This window comes from Equus caballus, chromosome 2 (genome assembly GCF_041296265.1).
Source record: "Equus caballus isolate H_3958 breed thoroughbred chromosome 2, TB-T2T, whole genome shotgun sequence".
NCBI lineage: Eukaryota > Metazoa > Chordata > Mammalia > Perissodactyla > Equidae > Equus > Equus caballus.
Window position 1 is genome coordinate 95,239,982 of NC_091685.1, and position 24,778 is coordinate 95,264,759.

General features: G+C 37.5%; 1 protein-coding gene across 21 annotated transcripts in view; it reads left to right on the forward strand.

The window, feature by feature from the left end:
* The window catches only part of INPP4B (inositol polyphosphate-4-phosphatase type II B), a 747,831-nt gene that overhangs the window by 385,158 nt on the left and 337,895 nt on the right, over positions 1-24,778 (forward strand). For all 21 annotated transcript variants that reach the window (XM_070258367.1, XM_070258371.1, XM_070258379.1 and 18 more), the window contains 2 exons: positions 4,853-5,060; positions 6,938-6,982. In XM_070258367.1, the coding sequence (XP_070114468.1) occupies positions 4,973-5,060; positions 6,938-6,982 (133 nt within the window). In that variant the 5' untranslated portion in view covers positions 4,853-4,972. The remainder of the gene's footprint in view (positions 1-4,852; positions 5,061-6,937; positions 6,983-24,778) is intronic.

Genomic DNA, 24,778 nt, shown 5'->3' on the forward strand with positions numbered 1-24,778 from the left:
CATGGATTATTTCCTTGATGGTGTCATACTACTGAAGAGTCTATCAAAGGCATTCTCCATCTCTGTTACGTATTTTACATTTGATTCTTTCCAACAGTTTCTATCTCTGCTAAAAATTCCCATCTGGTCATGCAGGTTGTCTACCTTTTCCATTAGAGTCTTTAGCATGTTCTTTTTCAGATAGTTCCAACATTTGGGTCATACCTGAGTCTGGTTCTCTTCATTTCTTTTTTGCTTTTCCTTGGACTGTTTTGTTGGTGTTCTCCTTCTTCCTCCTCCTCTGCCTCCCGCACTCCTCTCCTCCCCTCCTTCCCCTACCTCTCCATCCTCTTCTTCCTCTTCTTTGTCTTCATCTTCATCTTCTTGGGTGATTTGTAGGGAAGTAGAGTATAAAATAGTATTTACGCCTAGAAGTGGACATTCCTCTTTTTCTGCTAACCTTTAGTTTGTGTATTGGGGGATTTAGTAGATCTAGTCAGTAACTGAGCTAGGTTTGGGTTTTGTTGTTGCTGTGGCTAACCTTCAGTGCATTGCTAGTTTCAAATTCCTCTAACATTCACTTGTGCTTAGGGTGGGGTTTGGGTGGCTGGAGACTTTGTTCTCCACCCTCCATTTTAGGCTTTTCCTGGGAACTTCTAAATCAGAGAGGTTCACTATTTATGCTTTCATGCCTCCCCCAGTGGTAGCCTGCTATTACCTGTTTCTTAGTGTTTGCTTGCCTGGTGTTTAGAGGCAGAGATGTTCTCTGTTATCCTATTTCAGCCTTGATCTTAAGCAGGTCTGCATTCTTGGGTCTTGGGAATGGGACTTTTTCTCTGTGATCCTGTTCCTCTCTTATCAATAGAGGATCAGAGGATCTCTAATGATATAGTTCCAGGAAGCTTTCCTACCACTTTCTTGTTTCCATCCCCTAATTGCAGTGAGTCTTTGCTTGTGCCCTGATGGCAACAGGGTCTGTGTTTTAGCTCTGTAGGGAGGATCAAAGTGGTACATCATGCTTTTCCTGCAGTGACTGCTGCTCCCTTCCCACAGGCCTGCATCATCAAAGGATGCTTTCTCCAGACGCTCACTCTGCTCCCAGTCTTTCTCGAGAGCATCTGGTGAAGTCCAAGAAGAGAAGCCTGTTAGTGGATGTAGATTACCCTTGAATTCGTGGCTCTCAGTAGCTCTATACTCTCTTACTAGCCCACCTTTGACTTTTAGTAAGTCATTAAACATTGTGGCTGAATTCTTATTACCAGCTTGTTTAGGGCCTGACATCTCTTCCTCCCATGGAAGGAAGCTCTGCTCTGTGCAGGCATCTATCTTTCCTCTGATTAGTTAAGGAAAACTTATAATTCTGTATATTATTCAACTTTTTTTTTTGAGGTTATGGTGGGAGTAATACTCTTTATATCTTTGTACATCTTAAACAGAAGCTGAAAACGTCTGTACTACAAATATATTTTCCCAGTGTGTAATTTATCTTACTTTTTATGGTATCTTTTGCTCACAGAATATTTTTATTCTAATATAGTCAAATTTTTTAATCTTTTCCTTTATGGACTGTGCTTTTGAAGTCAGGTTGAGAAATCTCTCCTTATCCATAGTTCATAAATATGCCTTTTTCTTGAGAGGAAAAATGAGACCATTGGGGAGAACACTCTCAAGTTTCTGTCCCTTACTTTTTAGATCATATCTCATTTTCTATTCACTCCTCTTCCTCTCATTACAGCAGACTGTATCATCTAGAGTTTTTCTTGACCTATCAGTCATCTTCCTTTCTCCTTAATCTTCAATTCTTCTTTTGTTTTTCTAGCTATGTTCTTTCAGCATTTAAATAGGCTCAAGAGTCCCTATTCTTAAAAAAAGTTTAGCCATCTCTTAGCCCAATGATCTTGTTTACTTGAGAAACACCAGTTAAGTGAAGTGATGACATTCTTCCCTCAGTTGTTTCTGTCTGCTGCTCCTCCTATCACTGCTGGTACCTTTACCAACTAACCTCTCTTCTTGCTCCCTTAAATAATTTGTGCCTTAAGTTGAATCCTCAGTCTTTCCTTCTTCTCACTACGTTCAGTTTCTTTCAGTGACTTCACGTGTTCCTTTGATTTCAACCATTTGCAAACGATTTCCAAAAATATACTTTTAGAGCCTTAATGTCTCTTATGAGATGTAGACCTATGTGTTCAACTGCTTTCTGAATATCTTAAGGCACCTCAGAAATAACATGGTTAAAACTAAACTCATCATCCTTGACTAAAATTCCTCCTTCTTTATTTTCCAGTTAGCCTAGTGGCTCATAGTTTACGGGGTTTCACCTGAATTCCTGTCTTTCATTCTCAACTCTGATATCACATCTAATTCCATCATCAAATCCAGGTAATTTTATTTATAAGTTTCTTTGGAATTCAGATTCTCTTTTCTAATCATCTGCTTCTGTTTTGGCTTAGATCCTCCTTATTATTTTGTTTTCCTAGAATATTAAAATAACCACCAAACTATTGGTTTCCATATCAATTTGCTGCGTTCCAGTACATTCTCTACTTTGACACCCAGTAAACTTTCTAAAAACCGCATATGGTTATGTCACTCTCTTGCATAAAGTATATTTAGTGTGGCTTCTTTCTGCTCTAAGAATTAAGTTTAGTCTCTCTAGCTATCTGTTTTAAATATATTTGTGGTATGTAAAAGCCTCAATCTATTCTTTTGCGTGATCTCCAAACCAAAAAATTTCCAAAGAGACACAGAAAGGGAACTATTGTACCTAACCGTAACCATAGGTAAATGCTATATTTACCAGCTAGAAATGCAGTGGTTTTCTAGAGCTTTCTAGTAATGCAACTGCTTCCTTCTGAGGTATGTGCCTTGGTAACAAGTATCAAATGTCAAATTTGTCCTCAAATGCAACAAATGTAGAACGGAAATTAATAGAATCATAAGAGATTGTCATATAATCCTTTGGCTTCATTCTTTCTAAAATTCAAGAAGTTATTTTTCAGTAAATGAACTAGTTTTGAATGGATAGTATACTTAAAATGGGATCATACTAATGAGTCTTTTTAGGCATCTTCAGTTTTCTCCACTGACCTCCAAATTATGCAAGTGCACACACACCCACACACAGAGTTAACTTTTATTTTATTAATTATTCACCATTAGTGTGCAGAGTGGTTATTTTGCTAAAATTCATTCATATTACCTTACTTAAGTCTCTTTGTCAGTTTTTAAGATGACTGATCAGGATTAGAGGTTGAGTCTTTGGTCAAGAAATATAGTGAATTTGAGCCAGCCCAGATGATTTAGTGGTTAAAGTTTGGCGTGTTCCACTTTGGCAGCCCAGGTTCAGTTCCTGGGCACAGAACCACACCACTCATCTGTCAGTAGCCATGCTGTGGCAGCAGCTCACATAGAACTGGAAAGAGTTACAACTAGAATATACAACTATGTACTGGGGCTTTGGGGAGGAAAAAAAAAGAGAGAAGAAGATTGGCAACAGATGTTAGCTTAGGGCAAATCTTTCTCAGCAAAAAGAAGAAAAGAAGTACAGTGAATTTAATAAAATTCTTGTATCTAAGTCCCAAATGCATGATGATCTTCCAAAGATATTATTCCACTTACGCTAATGCATTTGTCATAGGTTCTTGAGAGAATGTGGTACAATGAATATATGTCTGTCCTTATCAGAAAAAGACTTCTAAATTTAAATTGTCAAAAAAGAAATTCAAAAATAGTATCTTAACTCAAAATATAGTTTTCAAATTGGCAGGTTTGGCACAGTAACCCTTTTACCCTTTACCCCAGAAAGTATTCCTGGTTGTATCTTTAGAAGAAAATGTGTATTTGTCTGCAACTTTATTGTACTATTTTCTAAAGATTCAAGATGCTTTCTGGATTTAATTTTTGCCAGATTATCTTAAAAAACTAAAGCTGAATTATAGATGAAGCCACTTTGTTAAGAACAACAAAGAGTAAGGCTGTGGGTTTGTGAAGCTGGAGACCGAATCAGTATTCCAAAGCACACTTGATTGCTGCTATCTCATTCAGCAACTTTGGGTAGACATTTAAAGATTTTTATACATTTTAATTCAGCTGGTAACTTGATTTAAAACAACATTGATTTTCTTTCTAATTCATTCTTGGTCATGTATGTCATACTAAATATCAAAATGAATTTGAAACTATTTGGGTATTAAATTCTTGGAGAAGCTTCCTTTCTCCATGCTAATTTTGATCATTTTGTTGTTACTTTCATTTCCCCTTGAGCTTTGGCTTTTAAGAATTATTATTCATTCTTTTCACCGTATACCCCAATCATTAAACAATTAAACCTTTATCAGGCAAAGCAGCAAAAGACTCCATGGATAATGATGAGATTGGAAAATCGCCTGTACAACCTGTTGGCTCATCTTTGAAGAAGAGAGTCATGCCAAATTATCTTTATGTGCTCATCAATAACATTCTAACAAGGATGGATAGAGAGATGAGCATAAAGGGCAGTTCTAATGGAAGGAATGATAGTAACATTACCTTGGCAAAACTTGCTAATGCCTTAACAAGATGCTATCTGATCTTGCGACTAAATCAGGTGCATATTAAGTTGGCAGCCCCTATAGCTAACTGCTATTTTATAGAATGAACCAGAAGAGAAAGAATGTAATTTCAAAATTTACAAGCTCCTCATATGACCGTAAAATAATTGCGTAGAGAATACCCATTAAATACAGAGTTTATTGTACATTAACTGGGTGCATTTGTCCTAAAAGTAAAAGTGGGAGGGACAGGAAGGTAGTTATAGTCTCTATCTACCTTTATTCTTAGCTTTATACTGAACTCTGAAGTAACTGAGATTTTTGCTATTGTTTCCTAAATGCAGAATTTCAGAGTGGGATATCAGGTCTTTAGTGTGAAGATACATCTATATTAAACCAGGAATCATTGGCACTGACATTTCGGCACGAAAGCTTGAAAGGTTGAACAATTGTGAAGGTTGATCATGGAAATCAAAGAGGAAGGAGCATCAGAAGAAGGCCAGCACTTTCTTCCCACACCGGCAAATGATACTGGGGACTTTCAGTTCACAAGTAAGTATGTGCGCACTCATTCTTGTAACTCTCTGAAAACGCAAATTGAGTGTACTAAACAGACACATGCATGTGTATTCACAGAAGCGCGTTCTTGCAAATAGCGTGAGATTAAACTTTTTCCTTTGTGCTATTTATTTTGGTGTTGTGAATCTATGCTATGCCTCTCATCTTTTATCTTGGATGAGATAAATGATAGTCCATGAAATGGTTACATATCAAATAGCAGAATCAAAGTTCCTGAATATTCATTAGGACCCTAATAAATACTTTTTAAGAACACCTTCTATTTAGCATTGATATACTCTCATGTGGAATTATTTTTTGGAACATAGAAATTTTCTCTTTAAAACCAAAGACATTAGGGCAAAATGGTTACACTAGATGCTTAGACTGTTGCTGCCATACCATAGAGTGCTAAGTTACATAAAGAGAGCAAGCTTGGAGATTTGGCCAAGATTCGCATTTAAACATTAAGATTGGTTTTTGTTCTACTCAAGTAATTAAAATTATGGGAAGAAATGTATGTATTCTCTCATGTTTAAAATTCCAGGGTTTGGGTTTTATTGTTTAGCATGAATTGTGTCGTTATCTTTTCTTTTCAGAAGATTCCTATTGCTCAATTATTTAACACTGGCAAACATATGCCCAACCTCTTGCTTAATTTACATTATAAAAATAATCTTTAGAAAGTGGTATTGGCTGGATGCATTTTTTGAGAACTTTGGCTGTCAGAGCTTACAGCAGAGTTAATTGTTAATAACCTTTTTAAAAATCCACGCTATTTGAAATGCACAAAGACCTACCTAATGATTGTCATTCTAACCCCTGTTGGAAAGTCTAAAATTGTTAACCATAGCATGGTTAAATGTCAGCAGGAGAAAAAAATATGGTTACTCTGCAAAAAAAGTGAACTCTATGAATAAAAATGAGTGATTTTTATGCAAAGAGATGGTTCTAACAATATATTAGTGACCAAATGCTAGTAAATTTAAATTGTACCTGATCAATGCACCAGTAAAAATAAACAAGGAAAGGATTCTTATAATATTCTTACGTTTATTGCCAAATGGTTTACTTTTCCATACATTTTGGTTTTGCTGCCTTGGCCACCCATGGGTTGTAAGAAATGGCACCCCGGTCCTCATCCGCTTTTGTTTAGGAAGGCCCTGCACTGTGTGTGGTCTTCGGGCATCTACCTACGACCTAGTTACTTGCCACAGTCTGATCTTTCTACCTCTTAACCATTACGTCTTCCCACTTCCTTACCTTTAGTCTCAGACTCACTTTCCAGCCCACTTCATCTTAAATTATTTAGCCATGTTACTGGATTTTTTAAAAATCTCCAAAAAAGGAATAGAAATATTTAACAGAATGTTGGTTTGAGCTATCAAAAAACTGGCAGAATAACCACTATCATGTCTTTCATAACCCAATCAGAGATATCTTTTTAATTAATAATTTTCTATTTATAGCAGATCCAAGTAGTTTGAAAGAAAAATCTATCTAAGAGAGTACTTTGGGGAACTCATCTTTTTTGAAGGTTCCTGCTCAGTCTCTATGCATCCAAAAGAAACAGATGCCACTGAAAAATGTTTTGAACTTGTCATAGCTTACAAAAACAGTATTTCTGAGTTTCGTTACTGCCATAGAGCTAAATAGATCAGTCAAATCTTTAGTCATATCTCATTCTGCTACAAATATTATGTTCCATTCTGAAAACCAACTGCTTATAAGTCTGACTAACTGAGTTTATTCATTCTGCCAAATAATGTGTTTCTACATTCTGGGCAGAGTGAAACATGATAATATTCATTGATATATTTATGATAATAAGTTAAATATCTTTCATCTGAGTTTGTACCTATTATTTACAGGTATTCAGAAGACTCCAAATGAACCACAGTTGGAATTCATCCTTGGTAAGGAATTCCATCTTATTTATTATTATAATAATAATTTGTATATACAGTTTGCAACTTGTAGGTACCTGACTTATAGCGTACCTTTTACAAACTTTTATGAACTTTGCTCTATAAAAACTTTCATTTTATAAGGTAAGTAGTATTTTCTCTAATTTATAAGTAAAGAATCTGAGCTGAAGAGTAGGTCATTTCACCACCCAAGGACATAGGGTTCAGTGGTGACAGAGTTGTGTCTGACAACCAGGTCTGCAGACCACAAATTCAGTGCCCAGCACTCCTTCTCATGCAGTGACTGGATTTTGTTGCTAATCAATGTTTCTGGAAATCCATGTGCCTAATTATTTACTCCTTGGGCTGGAGACTGGCCTGACATTGAGTTTTCCTTTACGGCATTTACAAGATTCTTCTCTCTTTCAGTCTCACTCACTCAAAAATGTCCTCCTCCTGTTCCATCTCGATTTTGTGGGCAGATCCTCGGCATTTGAGAATTTAATTCAAAACTTTGACTTCCTTAAGCAACTCTAAAAGTCTGTCACAAGTAGAAATTTGTAACTTTTTTTCAAGAATGAATTAAAAATGTGCACTCAGGGTGACCCACTACTTAGCTCGTGAGGGGGACCTGCTTTGTGTTTGAAGCAGGTATGACTGCAAGATGCTATTAGTAACTTAGCTGCAAAATAGTATTTAAAGAGGGTAAAAATATGGTTGATATGAACTATTTAGAAAGAGGTTATTTTTTTTTTCCTCTCATGGTTCCAAAATATTATGAAAGGTCACCAGTATCTTTACATTTTTCTTTGTAATGAAGTTTTATAGAATCATACATGTATATGTTCAATTTCATATACAGAGAGTAGATATATTTTAGTATCCAAGTCTTTAAAATTAATATACATATTTAATAAAGTTATGGGCAAATTGAAATATATACATTCACTACCCATAGTGGTTTTTGGTGAAGTCCCAATTATTTTAGCAACATGTGTTTTTACTATATAATAAAATGGCTTTTAAATTTATATCCTTTTCTCATAATATTACATTTTGAAGCATAATTTATTAGGACAATAGTTATATATAATTTATTTTTTTTGTTTTGTTTGTTTTCTCTTTTAATAGACTTTATTTTTAGAGCACTTTTAGGTTCACTGCAAAACTGAGAAGAGGGCATAGAGATTTCCCATATAAACCCTGTCGCCACAAACAGACAGCCTCCTTCTTTTCAACATCCCCTGCCAGATTCATACATTTGTTGCAATTGATGAACCTACGTTGACACATCATTATCACCCCGAGTCCATGGGTTACATTAGGGTTCACTCTTGGTATTGCACATTCTATGGATTTGGACAATATATAATGATATGTATCCATCATTATGGTAACATACAGAGTGTTTTCAGTGCTCTAAACCCTCTGTACTCTGCCTGTTCATCCCTCTCTCTCCTCTAACCCTTGGCAACCACTGATCTTTTCACTCTCCCCATAGTTTTGCTTTTTCCAAAATATCAGACACTTAGAATTATAAAGTCTGTAGCCCTTTCAGATTGGCTTCTTTCACTTAGTAATATGCATTTAAGTTTCCTTAATTTTCTTTTCATGGCTTGATAGCTTATTTCCTTTTAGCATTAAATAATATTCCATTTTCTGGATGTCCCACAATTTATTTGCCCAGTCACCTACTGAAGGACATCTTGGTTTCTTCCAAGTTTTGGCAATTATGAATAAAGCTGCTATAAACATCTATGTGCAAGTTTTTTGAAGACATAGGTTTTCTACACCTTTGGGTAAATACCAAGGAGTGCAATTGCTAGGTCATATGGCAAGAGTATATTTAGTTTTGTAAGAAATTGCCAAGCTATCTTCTGAAGTGGCTGTACCATTTTGCATTCCCACCAGCAACGAATGAGAGTTTCTTTTGCTCCACATCCTCACCAGCATTTAGTGTTGTCAGTGTTCTTGGTTTTGGTATAATTTTTTTAACATTTTATTTTGTTACAAATATAGCTATAAGGTGCTATAATTTAAGGATTCTAGATTTTTTATTATCCCTAGTATTGAGAAACAGAAATGTAAAAACTCAAAGAACTTCTGTGATAACACCAATAAAGCTATACTTTTTTTTTTTTTTTTTGTAGAGAGTTCTCAGCTGTTGTCAGATATAAAAATAACTCATTTTCAGAAAGGGAGTTGAGGATCCAAAGAAACCTAGGCACCTATTGACTCACTGGCTGTAACTGTTGCTACCTGAGCCTTCCTTTATCCCTCTTTCTTTTTTTCTTTCTTTTTGGTGAGGAAGATTGGCCCTGAGCTAACATCTGTTGCCAGTCATCCTCTTTTTGCTTGAGGCAGATTGTCCCTGAGCTAACGTCTGTGCCAACCTTCCTCTATTTTGATGCTGCCACAGCATGACTTGATGAGTTGTGTGTAGGTCCGTGCCTGGGATCTGAACCCACAAACCCCAGGCTGCTGAAGTGGAGCAAGGAAATTCAACCACTTCACCACCAGGCCAGCCCTCAACTTTCATTTTTAAGAGAAGAGATTCATTCTTTACCTTTTTGAGAGGACTTCTGAAAAGTGAAGATTTGTTAGAGTGATTTAGTGTATTTCAAAAAACAGACAAAGCCTTGTTATTTGCATCCTGGAGAACAGGGGGAGTCTGAAGAAGGCAGAAGCAACTGGAGTTAGGCAAACACGGTGGTGGCCAGTTTTCCAGAGACAGTGTGCTTGGGCCAAACACCTGTCTTTTATTTCAATTAAGGTTATCAGTCTTGCTCCAGGGCCTAACTATACTGTTTGTTTTGAAAGCCCAGTCAAGTTCAGTAGCAATGCTGTTGTCACTTATATTTCTGGTTTTGAATCGTAGATCCAAGAGCTAAGCAGCTGCAAGAATACATCCATAATAATATTCCTCTCATTTAAAAGAAAACCCTCAATTTTCTTTTTTTATGCTTATTCAAAAAATACACTAGAATTCTTAACTAATAATTTTATCTTATAAAGTGGCAAGAAATGCCTGATGAATAAACAAAGAAAGTTATTTAGATTGTTCAGGGAATTGTGCTATTGATCTTGGAAGATACATTCCCCATACTGTTTATTATGCTTCTTAGTACGTTAGGATTCTCAGTTATACTATTTCTTGAAGAAGTTTTTTAAAAAACTACTCTTTCAAAGACATTACACCTAAACCCTTGTAGACTTTACTGTATTATTTTTAACACTTTTTTTCTTTGGGTTTTTTAAATCCCACAAATTCTTTAAGACTTCACCTGTTATATGGTTAACTTGGTTTCATAATGAGTAATGAAAGAATGATTTCTTAAATATTTGTGTCATTGTTTAAGAATGTGCATATTTATTTAATAAGAAAAAACCCAACTGTCTTAAAACAAAAAATAATTCTAGGAAAAATATAGAAGAAACAAGGTAGGAGGGTTTTTTCCACCTAATTTTCCAAATAAATTTTTGATATTTGATTCTCTATTTTTTTACACAAGTATTCAAATAAACTGAGAATTTCAATGGCTTTGCTTTTCAAATTGGGAAAACAGCACACTAATTTATCCAAGTGGTATATTGCTTTGTATAAGGTATTTTCCGGCAAAGACTTGTTTCTGCCTTGTCTGTATGCCACTATATCATCATTGTCTCTTGCTGAAGTTTCTCTGCTGCATATCTTTATTCAAGTAAATGAGGTAGGAGATGCTTAGTCAATTGAGCAAGCTAATTGCCTAAAAATGTCTTGTTAGCACAAGATAAGCATGTACTGAAAAAAATGAGTATCTCATGCCATTGTCAACTGTGTTTCTAATGGTTTACTGCATTTGAATTATATAATTCACCCTTACACCTGAAACTCTGCTTCCACATCTCTTTCATTGTTTCCTTTGAGCGTATTGATACCCTTTTTATTTTCACAAAGAAAGAAATAATTAAAAACCTAAGAGAAAACAGATTTGGATTATGGTTTAATAAAATTATTTTCATTTCAACAAAGCTGGCATTTAAGAAGAGAGATAATTTCTTAAAATCTGGCTACATTTCTTTCTTGAATCCATTGTGGAAAACGTCTACAGAAGACTAATTATGACAAAGATATAAAAGAAATCTCTGTGAGAAATTTCTTAAACTCATCCACCCAATTATGCTTATAGTGTTTATCATCATGTGCCTCCATTTACCATCTCCAGAGTCAATAGAGTACTTATAACAATATATTTTCATATTTTATATGGATATCACATATATTATAAATCCAAAACAATAGGCACTAATGTATATTAGATACATAGGAAATAATATCGTGTGTGTTTGCCTGTGGTCCTTGTGTTCTTTCTTTGACATTTTGAAGTTATTCTTGAAATTAATTTACACTTTGATGAACTGATACCCAGTGGAAGCCAAATGACCAGGTACAGGGCACATTAAAAGATGTATTTTGTGCACATCAACAGCCTCCAGATTGATTATGAAAGGAATGTGAGGACATGGGCACTGGAGTGAAATCTCTAACCAGTACAAACGATTCATTCATCCAAATTGTATTGAGAACACAGAAAGCTTGTAGATAAAGTATTTTCAGGTTGTGTTAAGTTCTGTGTAGACAGTAAACAGGGCCACTGTACAGAACATCCCTGGGGGCCAGGCAGTTAACTTGCGACTAGAAGACCTGCTTTAGATTTAGAGGTCAAAGAAGGCCTCTGTATGCATAGGGACTTAAGCTGGCTGCGGGTACCGATTTGGAAAGCGTCTGTACTGAACAGAAGACCCAGGTGACTTTCCAAGCAGGGGGGAGCGGGCTTTGGTCGATATTTATGCGCAGGAAATAGGGTCGTAAGAACGGGAATCCTGGGGTTCAAAGGCGGTAAACTGGGTTGCTGGTTTGATGAAGCATGAGACCGAGTTATAAGTTGATCTGGTCTTGAAGCAAAAAGAGCCACAGGGGAAATGGCAGAAGAGGGAAGGACCATGTGCTTGGACTACTGGAATCCCAAGGTCAGAGTAGGACAACTGTAGGATAAAAGAGGTACTGAGCCAGTAAGATCCTACTCCCCCCGCCTCTTCTAGTCCCCTCTCACTCTCACCCTTACCAACCCCCAGCCCCAGCAGTCTGGATAATAGGGTCAGGCCTGACCCTTTAGTGAGCCTCTAGTAAGGGACAGAGATGCATGGGATCCAAGGCCACCTGATTGTTAGATCCTTTGGCTTTTGTGACACGGTTTTAAAAGTCACTATATAATCTTATGGAATAATTTTTTCCAAAGACTCTTTCCTCTTGCAGTTAAAACATACCAACTCATCCCATATGTGTTTTATTAGTACTTAAAATAAGACTAATCTGAGGCTCAAATTATTTAACAGAACCTTAGTTTATTTTTCAGTTTTCTCTAAAACTGATAAGTCTGCATTAACTGCTATAATTTTCATAGTAAATTTGTGGAAATTTTCACAGATACAAATCAATAGTAGGCAACGTACAGGTACATCACAGTTATCTCTGCAGTGTGGTGGTATATTGTCACACATTTTCAGACAGTTAACCCTCTTGATTTTTGTTTTACCATCTCATTTTTTGACTTTTCTCCTAATACCTTAAATTCAAAATGGATGAAGGAAAGTTCAGGCCACTGTATTTCATCCCCAACTCAGAGCCAATCAGCATGTGTTGTTTAATTTTTAAAGTGAAACATATGTTCTTAAGATGGAATATTGCGTAGTCATTAAAAATAATCTATCAAAAGAATATTTCATCAAACAAGAGAATATAAAAGTTGTCAAAGCAGGATAACAAGCTACATGTACAACATGACCCTTACTTAACCCTCTGTGTCTGTGTGTACAAAAGAACAAGATGGGGAGAACAGGTATGAGTGTCCTTAACCACGGTTATCACAAGTTGGTAGAATTTTTATCTCCTTTATTATACTTTCCTGTATCTTCCAAAATCTCTGTAATGGGCCTGTATAAATGTCACAATCAGATGTTTTGAGGTTTTCTAAAAATAAATAACCTGGGGGGCCTGCCCCATGGCTGAGTGGTTAAGTTCACAAGCTCCACTTTGATGGCCCAGGGTTTCACTGGTTCGGATCCTGGGTGCCAATATGGCACCACTCATCAGGCCATGTTGAGGTGGCGTCCCACATAGCACAACCAGAGGGACCTACAACTAGAATATACAACTATGTACTGGGGGGCTTTGGGGAGAAGAAGGCGGGGGAGGGGGAGGGGAAGGAGAAGGGGGACGAGAAGGAGAGAAGAAGGAGAAAGAAGACTGGCAACAGATGTTAGCTCAGGTGCCGATCTTTAAAAAAAATTTTAAAAAGAAGCAATAAATAAAGAACCTGAATAAGCTGAACAAGAAAAGGGGCATATGTGAAGGAGTAAAATTCTGCCATTTTCCTTCAATTAGCCCATAGTATAATTAGAGAGGTCAAACTAAGATCCTTAAAGTCATTAAAAGACTCTTCAAAGCTGAGCTGTTTTTCAGTCTCTATGAATGTAAGAGATTGTGTAAAGGATCAAACTAGTATGGGAAGGAGTAGTCAAGAAAGGCTTCTTAAGGAAGATTAAAGCTAGTTTTTGAAGGAAGAAAACAGGATTCAAATAGCAAGAGAAAAGGATGAATCCCATTCTGGACCAGGAGAGCAGCATAAACAGATGCTTGGTGCTTGGAACAAGATAGAGACTCCAAATTCAGAAAACGTGCACACAAAAGGCATGCAAGAAATACTTTATTATCAAACCAAGCTACATATAGAAACACCAGCCAACTTGTCTTCCTGGAAGAGAAAATGAAAACTCTGTTCTCAAATAGGATTCTTCATTCATCTGCTTCCTGGTCTTTGGGAATAGCGATATGTATAGAAACATCAGTGTTTGCAAGTGCTTTATAAGAAATTAACTTCACATTCACTCTGCAAGCCGTGTCAGTTCTGCCACACATAGTGTGATTAAATAGACAAATTAAAGTGTACTGCTTGTGCTTGCTTGTGGAAATGGAGGATTAACAAAAAGCCTTGTGGATAAGCAACCCACTATACACCTGTACCAGGTAAAGGATGTGTATCATCGTAGAATTCAGTGATTAAAATTCACTCTTATCACATTATGTCATGGTACAATGACAAGATGTCATTAGGTAGGTTACTTCAAATATTACAGCGGCTTTCCATAAGGAGAGATTATCCTCTCTGGTTGTTAAAGCTTTGTCCAGGACACTGCTGACTCGAAACACTAAGTTCTTCTGTCACATCGTATATTAGATTATGTGTACTGATTTTGGATTTTGTATATAGAGCCAATATGTCCAATAGCCCAGTTAGAAAAAAAAAAGTTGTAAATTATGTGATCAGCTTTCTGTGTTCAGAATTTGAAAATGTGCATACAAATGTGCCCAAATTGACAAGCTGCACAAAAACAGTCTCATCTCTTTACAGAGGCAGCTTTTATAGCCTGCTAAGGCCTTCATTAACCTGCATGTCAGGTCCATTCAGACTTTATGAATTGCTATAAATCAGGCATTGTTTTAGATGTTTCTCTAAAAGAAAAAATTCTTAGGAGGCCAAACTTACCAGTTCTCTCCTGTGTTCACACTTCTACTCTCCTGCTGGTCTGTGTTCCATAAACGATTATAAAGCTCTGACTTTTTAAAGCTCCAGTGGGAGAATAGAAGAATTTAGTATATCTTCTTTAGTATTTTTACCCTCTGCTTGGTATGCTGGGCTGGCTAAAGGGAATACCAAGCACAAAAGTATATTTTTGTATTTAATCTAATGATAAAAATATTACTTCTTCATGTAAGCTACAAGATGATCGTCAAGCAACAGGAGAAGCAACTGTTAAGAATTAGACAAGACCTGTGCTTAACCTATTTTGTTGCCTCATTATAAATCGATGCCATTTTTTTGATTCTTCCAGTATGACACTTCCCTTAAAAAACATCACATTCCATTGAACAGCAATTTTGGGGGAGCACCTTCTAAAGTACTGGAAGATCATAGTCACTGCACAGTATAACAGCTACTGCTTTTGGGGCATCTACTATGTGGTTACCTCTTTATAAACAGGATGCTGTATTTTCCTCACCACAACTCTGTGGGATAATAACATTAAAAATAACTAACATTTATTGAGTGTTTGTTTGTTCACCCTACATTGTTCTAAATAATTTACTTAAATTAATTACTTTAATTCTCACAATTTCATTACGTGAAATCATTATTGCTCTACTACTCTCTTATCATCGTTGTTTTACAGGAAAGGAATCCTAGATATGAACAGGTAAAGTAATAGCCCAAGATTTGAACCCAGGAGTCTGAGTACAGAGCATACTGTCCCATATTACCTTCACTCAAGAGATGAAAAATCTAAGATTCTCCGTGGTCAGCTTTCCAAAGATCTTGTGGAAGTTGAGTGACAGAATCAGAATCCAAGTTAGGTTTGTCTGATTCTGAAGCTCCTCCTTCCAACCATCAGGCTGTACCCCATCCTTACTGATTTCTTCTTCCTAAGAATTTCCAGGAGGTGGTGGAGACGAACATCTATAATGCCTGGCAGATTGTGATAAGGGCAAATAAAGGCATAAGCCAAAAACTATGGAAGTACTGAAAATCAGTCATTAAATGTAACTATGGTATCAGAAACAGCATCTTTGTGGAGTAGCACTTGGAAGGATGAGCAAGATTTCAGTTGGTTTAGAAGGAACACAGAAAACATTTCAGGCAAAAAAGTAGCAAAATATATGAAACAAAATTCTGAAGCTCATTTTCCAAGGTAATGAATTTAATGCTCATTTACATTTTCCTCATTATTACTTACAATCCCACTCTAAAAACAAATTAAGGCTCTAGAAATCCCCTTGCAATATTTTACAATTATTGCACGTGTATTAGGGACTTGTTTTAAAATTCTAAGTGAACACAAGTCTTTAAACATTGTTCTGTTGGTAGCAAATTATATGTAGGTGTGTTGAGGGAGGTCATTGAGAAGACGTCACCCTGGTTGATCTGCAAGCTGGAGCTGGGCAATTGGAGGCTCCCCACTCCCTCCCCTGTCCTTGGAATGTGCATTCAGTTTGCCTTCCCTGTTCCCAGAAGCTGCCCTAAGAATGCAGCCTTGAGATAGAAATGTAGTATTGAGACTATCTGGATGGTTTATGTGACTGAATCCAGTTAATGCATCTATATAAAGTTTTAAGATTTGGTGGGCAGGTGTGGAGATCTACTGGTCTTGCAGCTTCCCAAGCCTCCTAAGGAAGTTTCCTTGCCTATTAAACTAGCCACCCACCATTCTGGAGTGTTCTGTGTCTTTCTTCAGTCTCTCGCTGCCCTTCTCATATGGGGGCCAGTTTCAGATTACACCTGGGAAGCTCCTGGGGTTGCCAAGCAATGAGGTATCAGGAAGAATTGAGTCTTACTGGCTTGGGGGCTATGCTACCTGAAACTCAGAGAAGGCACAGGCCAGGCTGAGCCTGTCACAGCAGACCCTGTAGCCATGCTGTGACCCTGACAATTGCCTACCCATGCAGAGTTTGCATACACAAGAATCTTCTCGATGTGTCTTTGAGCTCTCTCAATTTTGACAGCATCGGGTAACTAGCAAGACTTTTGAGGAAATATTTTTCAGAACAACCATCTATCAACAGCACAGCAAAAACAATAGACAACTAACAGAAGTGGATTTGCATTTCAGGCTCAGATTTTAGTCTATAAGCTGAATGGGGCGGCAACATAGCTTACCAGCAGAGAGATGGGAGTGTGAAGCCAACTACCAGCGTTTGAATCCTTTCTTTGTTACTACCTAGCCATGTGGCCTTAGAAAAATTACACAATGTCTGCGAATCTCTGTTTTCTTCTCTGTGAAATGGGAAGGATATCAGTATCTACCTTGTAAGGTTCTTATTAGGATTAAATGATTTAACATATACAAAGCACTTAAACTGATATGTAACAAATGCTTTTGGATATGACCTTGGGTGAATCACTTTATCACACTCAGTGAGGACTTCCTTGAACAGAGGTCTTAGCACTGCATTTTTGTGTGTGATAATTGCTATCCCTTACTGAACTCCTTCTGTTAGGCTGTAGCCTTTTCACATTTTATCTCTGCTGCTACAACAGGCCCTCTAGGTGCTTGCCACTATTCGTGTTTCAGAGATGAATTGAGTTACTTGCTCAAGTAAGGTTAGGAAGTAGAAGCATATACAGGATTGGGAAAGGGAAGACAATAAAAAGTTATCTAAGACCTGCATATTGTTTTTGTACTGCTGAAATAGAGATTTAATTAAAAGAAGAGAAAATGAACCAATTAGAGCTTCTTAACAGGTCTGTCTTGTGGGTAGTGGTTTCTGGCAACTCAAGATTTAATATGTGCTGCAGTTGGAATGGGACCTGTTCTTATTGACATTGGTCTAAATTCCAGCTTGGCACTCTCAGGAGGTTGAAATACATGACACAGTTAATAAACGAAAAGTATATGAGAGATCAAAGCTCTCTTCTTCCCACTTCCTCTTGCCACGACTGTATCGTTTAACTACTGAATTTTGTTGTGATAAATTATGTATATTCTTCCCGTCACATTTCTTTCTGGGTAAGATACTATAAGAGCTTTTAATTAAGGGAGATCCTTGACCAGATTTAATTTCACAGGCCTAAATTGATTGTTCCACGTAGGTTTAGTAAATTATTTGTTAAATTAGAGGTTTGTAAAAAAATATTCACTTTCTACTCTATTTGTGTTTTTTATCCAAGATCAACAGCCCCATCCAGTTTCTCTTTCTGTGTGATTTACCTAATTACTTTCTTCCCTCCGTTGTCTCATTACTGAGAGCGGCTGGCCACTGGAACAGGTCTACCTTTGCAGCATCTGTTGCTACTTATGTGTAATTGAGGAATCAGGCCTGCCTAGGGCCTTGTGTTCATTCAGTGATTTTGTTTTGTGTAAAGTTGAAAGCCAGTAAGGTTATGAGGGAGCAAGATCCCCTCATGCTGCTGCCTGTGTGGCTGAAATTTGTCAGTGAGCCTTTTTGTCAAGCAGATGGTATCCAAATGTATCCTAGGCCACGTGGGAACCATGCCATGGGGAAGAGAAGAACCCTAGTAGAGTTGAATGCAGGATTAAAGAAGAGTCCCTTTACATTTCCCTTATACAAAACAGTCTTTTCCCAGATGCTTCTTACTTGAGCTTTGACCTTTTATAGTTGGCAATAGTAGTACTCTCTGTTTTACCATGGAAGAGGCTGACTCTCAGAGGGACTAGGTGACTTGTCTGCAGCCCAAAGCTTTTCAACCACTCTGCCTCTTTTTCCTACATCACCTCCTCTTTACCAATGACAAAGAGATCGCTCTTGGCTCTTAGCTGCAGTGGTAAGGTGGCAGAAGTCAGTTGCAGCAAGAAAGGTATTCCCGGGTAAGAACTTGTCCAAATTCAGAATACCAGTTTTATCCCAATACTCACAAAACTTTAACACCCTCTCACTCTAAGTGATTCCAAAGCCCATGGCTTTACATAAGATTTATGGGCTGTTTCTACAATTTGTAACTCTTGCCCTCATTTTTTCAGGTGCTCCCATCTTCAACTGGCTAGTAGATATCTCTACTTGTTTGTCTAGGAGGTATTTTAAACTTAAGAGAGCTAACACTTGGTTTCTTGATTCCCATTCCTGTCCCCCAAAACATTTTCTTCCCCCATGATGTCCATCCCCATAAAATATACCACCATCCATTCAGTTACTCAAGTCACCAAACTATAATTCTTTCTTGATTCTTCTTTTTCCATAACCTCACATCAAATCATCTTTAAATCCTGTAAGTACTATGTTGAAAATATATTCTGAATTTGACCACCTCTCTCCATTGCCACCACTGTCGTTCAATTCTAAGCCACTATCAGCTCTCACTGGGCCAGTCAGGGAAGTCCTCATGGGTCTGCTTGCATCTGCTCTTGTCCCTGCACAGTCCCTTCCTAATGGAAGAGCCAAAATAATTGTTTTAAAAATATAAATGTGATTTCTTCACTCCCCGCTTAAAATCCTCCAGTGGCTTCCACTTCACTTTGAATAAAATTGAAATATATTACCACATCCTACAAGGGTCTTCAGGAGCAGGCCATTCTCACCTTATCTGTGCTAATCTACCAGCTTACTCTGCATCAACCTTGTTGGTCTTCTCTTTGCTTCTTACACAGGCCAAACATTTGAGCCTTTGCATTTGTTGTTCCCCCTCCACTGGCTCCTTGGTATGCTTTAGGTCACAGCTCAAATGTCACCTCATTAGAGAAGCTTTTCCTGATCCACTTTCCCCCAACATCCTCAATTTTTTGTTGTTGTTGGGTTTTTTTGGTGAGGAAAATTGACTCTGAGCTAACATGTGCTGCCAATCTTTCTCTATTTTACATGTGGGCCACCACCACAGCATGGCTTGATGAGCAGTGTGTAGGCCCACGCTCAGGATTTGAATCCATGAAAAGAAGAGACACAGAAGTGGAGCACACAAACTTAACCACTGGGCCACGGGGCTGGTCTCCCAACACTCTCAATTTAATCACCCTGTTTAGAATGCTCACTAAATTATTTTTGTTTAAGTTCGTGTCCCACAAGACTATAAGCTCTATAAAATAAGAAACTTGCTTTCTTGTTCACTGCTATGAAACTGTCACCTAGAATCATACTGGACACATTTAGACATTCAGTAAATATCCATGGAGTGGATGCATGCACGAATGTCATTGCTTTTTCCTCACAAATTTCGTCATAAAATAAATAAATGTATATATTTATGTATACCCTTGAAATGTCTTATAATTTTTACTCACACAATTATTTGAAAAGAGTAATTCATTTTAAAATTCTCAATGAATACCATTATTTAATCATTGATATTTTGTTGTTAGCTAATTATATTTAGAAAGGATACAGTTTTACTGGCCTTAGGCTTCTTCTAGAGAGAATTTACAAGAACAATCAGTCACAGGCTGAGCTGAAAAAGTTGGGCTCTAGAATTGGACTATGCAGCTGATGATTTCCTACCTGCATAGAATTTGATGCCCAAAATTCTTCACAAAGTAACTTTGGAATTCTTGTATTATGGCAGCCTGAGGGAGCAAGCGATCTTCTTCCACAGATGCTCTTAAGAACATACATATACAAATAACAAGCGTAACAGGCAACTAAAATAGTGGAAATAGGCTGGAGTCCAGAGATTTGAGCTTCAGTTTCAGCTTGCAACATGTAACAACACTGAGGGAAGGCCATACAAGGGCAGTGTTTGAGAGCATGGGCTGGACTGCCATCCTGGGAATGTATGAATCCTGATTCTGCTACTGGCTACCTGCACGACTTGGAACAACTCATCTTTACTGGGTTGTTTTGTGGACTAAATGAGCTAGTGTACTTAAAAGCACCAAGAATGGTGCTAGGTGTGTAGGTGTTTGCTTAATGGTATTATTTTAACAATTATCTGGGATTAATCCCTTACTCTCTCTGAAACTCTGATTCCTTATCTGTAAGTGGTGGATAATAATTCCTGTTTTACAGGGTGTTTGAGCTGATATATATGAATGTGAGAAATGCATTATTAATACATGATTAGGGATTTAACAACTCTTTTTTTTCATATTTAATTGAATCTTTACAAGCACTCAGTGAGAAGAATTATAATTATCCAGATGAGGATACTGAGGCTCCATAACAAATCCAAAGTCACTCAGGACTGGAATCTATGACCTGAACCTTTGGCTATTTACTACACAGAGCAAGTAAGAACTGCCAAGGAGACCTTCAAACAGAAGGTGTCTTGTATTCTTATCTTATCTAGTCTACCACGTGTCCTGGAAGAGCTGAGAAGGTGGTTTTTCTTTAATTTGAATTTGGGTAGTGTAAACTACTTCTCTTTGGTTCTGAAACTTCCTGTGTAGCTAGGGCTCTGAAGCATTCTACATTCAGCTAGCAGGTGCTCTGCTGAGCTTTAGGCTTGAACTATTCTCCTTGGAGATCCCAAATATTCTGAGATGTATGCTTCTTGTTTCCTTCAAACTGGTTCTCTTAGAACCAGTCTCTCCCACATTCAGGTCATCAGATCTGTTGTTTCCACATAGTGTTGAACTTGTGGATTTTGCTCTTAATAATTAGACCCTTTCTGCCGTCAAGCTAGCATACATGTGCTTTCTCACCTACACCCGTCTTCCTCCTCTTGTTTCATGTCTCCTGGATCACTAGTCATTTCTAGCTTTAGCTTATCTGTACCAACCTTGTTTTATTTCCTGTGAGTCAACCATCTTATGATGGAAGAATTGACACCCGTAACGCCCTATGTTTAACAGGCACATTGAGATTTTTCTTTTGTCTGCAGTAAAATCATGCATATGATTGACTCAAGAGATTCAAGAGAAATGGGGGCTTATCTTTTTCAAGCTCTTCAAAACTTGTCCTCTCCCAAAGGATGTTCTAGATGGAGACAATAAAATGATAGGTTAATTATTCCCCCAGACTATCTATCCTCCCATTCTTCCCTTTCCTCCCCTTATTTCCTAATCTATCTGTGTATGACTTTAACACTTTTAATCTACTTGTAAAATATTTGGCATTATAAGGACAGCCATTTCATAAAAAACACTGTTAATACTGCATATAACTACCAAGCCTAATACATTTATAGGAAAAAAAATTACTAAAATTTTTAAAGTCACCTTAATTTAAGCACTACATTCTAAAATTTAAGCCCTTAAGTGCAATACATACAATGTAATTCTTCTAAAACATTTTCGTTTGGGAAAGCATGTCTAAAAATTGCCTCATTCAAGATTTGGTGAAACCTAGACCATGAGTCAATGTGTTGCGTGTGAAATCATCCAGATAGAACAACTGCTTTTCAGACTGCGTGCTGCTTCCTGCCCAGACATGTGGACCTCAGAATCCCTCAGGAGACTGTCAACCCCTGAAGGCAACAGGCCAGCCACCTATTTCCTTTACTTTTCCTTAAAGACCCCCAAATACCTCCAAGACATCATTCTGTGTCCTCAGTTGGAGTTTAGAAACTTTGAGCACACTTCTCTTAGCCATCCACCTTTCATAGCTCAGGCCCTGCCTTTCCTGCCGCCCCTCCTGTAACTTCACTGTCTCTACTAACCATGCTGGCCTCATCTTTTGGTTCAGAAGTAAATCAGGGAAGCAGCCTCTCCCCACTAACCCACACGCATTACTCGATCCACTGAGGGCTCTATGCTTGTCCTGAATGGGAATTCTATTGGCTTCCATGTCAAACTGGTAGTTCTGGAAAAACGTTGTCATCTTTGGCCTCTGGGTGAGTAAAAGGCTTAAGGTTGTTCCCTGTTTCTTCCTCTTACTTCTGTGATTCTAGTTCTAACACTACAGATTTCCATTAACTGACTCACAATATTTCTTTTAGTATTCAGAGGGACCTGCTTCCATTCTTGGAATAACATTTTCATCCTTTCTTAAGCAGCACATATGTTCCTGCTGAAAAGAGCAGCAGAAAACAGCAAGCACTTGTTTCTAAAGTCGATCGTGGATTTGGAGCATGCACGTAAAGAGCCAAGTCTGTATGCAACATTAGATGCTGATGCCAGACCAGTGTGTGTTTACGGGACGTAGCGTGGGATATCAAAACCAGAAGAGATGCGGGCATAGGCTTGTTTTTAATCCAATTGTTTGAGGAGGGAGTCTCAGTCACCTGGGTAATATTCGTGAAAACAAGACAAAATAGAATTTTCTGAGGATTGACATGAGAGAAGCTGAGGGAGTAGGGGACAAGCTGGAGAATGCGAGTCTTCTGGTATGACAACAGTGATTTGAACCAAATTTGTTCTTTTCATATGTAAATATGCTGTCTGCTGTACAGCTGGCATGTTCACTGCTCCAGAGCACAGACAATCAAAGAGCGTTTCCCGAGAGCACCATTGTTCCAGGCAGAGGTTCTTTTTTTCTCTCTGGATTCTTCAATGATACTTAAATTGAGAACGGGTACTGAGTGGGTTGTTTATTTTAGTGTGTATGATGTTCCCAACTAAAGAAGGGAATTTCATCTTCCCAGTCATTTTTTTTCTTTTAAAAGGCAACATGTTTTTTATTTCACGTACACACAGAGACACATAAATTATGGTGGCATGTTTTTATATTGTTCTGTAATGGGGGAAAAAAGTCACAAATTTTATTTCAGGAACTATTGCTCAACAAGCTGAATCTAGCCTTTTATATCAAGGAAATCAATATAACTTATAAGTGAATCCAGTTATAATGAAATTTAGGAGCCCTGGTGCTCAGATCTCAATGTAGCAAGAATTCTAAAGCAATATTTCTATAACAGAGTCTCTTAAATTCCCTCTTGTAAATTAATACCCATGTTCCTCAATAACTCTGTCATCTGCTTCCTCCCTGTGGCATTAGTCTCATCCTTTCCTCAAGCTTTATTTGGATTCTATTATCAGAGTGTTGAGTCTTTAAATTCTCATTACAAAGCTAAATCACCATTGAACATGCAGAGGACCAGACGGAGAAGAATGACATTATTGTCAAAAAATCAACTCAGACTGCTGAATTCTGAGCTATTGGTACAAAATAAATAAAAAATAGTCTTCCTGCTTGAGCCATATGTTGTGATCTACAAATCTGACTGACTGATTAGTAAAAAATATGGATATGGCACTAATAGAACTCTGAGGTAGCAATAGGCCATTATTGCTCTGGGAATGAGCTAACACATGAAAAGTTTAAGCCTAATGCCACCTGGCACGTGGTAAGTATGTAGTAAATTGTGCCTCCTGACCCCCACCCCCATGTTTCCCATCTTTTTTGCATACTTTATTTACTGTCTTAAGGAGAACAACCTTAACATTTGTACGATATTCACATTTTATTGTTGTAGTATAGGAGCAAAAAATCTAGGATTATTTCAGAATATTTAAGAAATTCTTTCATTCAGCGTCTTTGTTTATTTGTTGGTTGGTTGGTTCGTTTAGTTTGTGTGTGTATGTGTATCGATTCCTTGGGTTGATTTCTTTTTTTTTTTTTTTGAGGAAGATTAGCCCTGAGCTAACATCTGCTGCCAATCCTCCTCTTTTTGCTGTGGAAGACTGGCCCTGAACTCACATCCATGCCCATCTTCCTCTACTTTATGTGTGGGATGCCTGGCACAGCATGGCTTGACAAGTGGTGCCATGTCTGCCCCTGGGATCTGAACCAGCAAACCCCAGGCCGCTGAAGTGGAATGTGCGCACTTAACCACTGCGCCACCAGGCCGGCCCCTTGGGTGATTTCTTATCTTTCAACCTTAAACACTGAATTGCTTTTTACCCCCTGACTTTCTAGAAACCTACAATTAATACTGTTGGTTCAAGTTGTGGGTATACTTATCCTCCTTGAAAAGTAAGACCCTAAGTTTGAACTTGAAACATTAATATTTTGAACTCAGTGCCTTAAAAGACAAAGAAAAAAAAGGAGAAATAAAAAATAATTTCAAATTTTCTAATCAGTTTTACACACCAACTTTTATACATTTTTTTATTTTTTCCAACAAATATTGCTTATGTTGGCACATATGCATAGTTACATACTCTTTAGGGAACTATGTGCTAATTAAAATCTCCCACAGCACAGTTAAGGGGAAAATAACGCGTTTTTGTTTTATTTCTACAAAGCTTTAAAAAATGGTTACTTAACTGGAGGGAGAAGCTATGGTTTGCTAAGAGAAATGTATTCCTGACCTCACTAGTCCCAAGTCTTATAAATTTACAAGTGATGACTTTGATGACCTCATCTTTCAGAGCGATGAGAGAAAC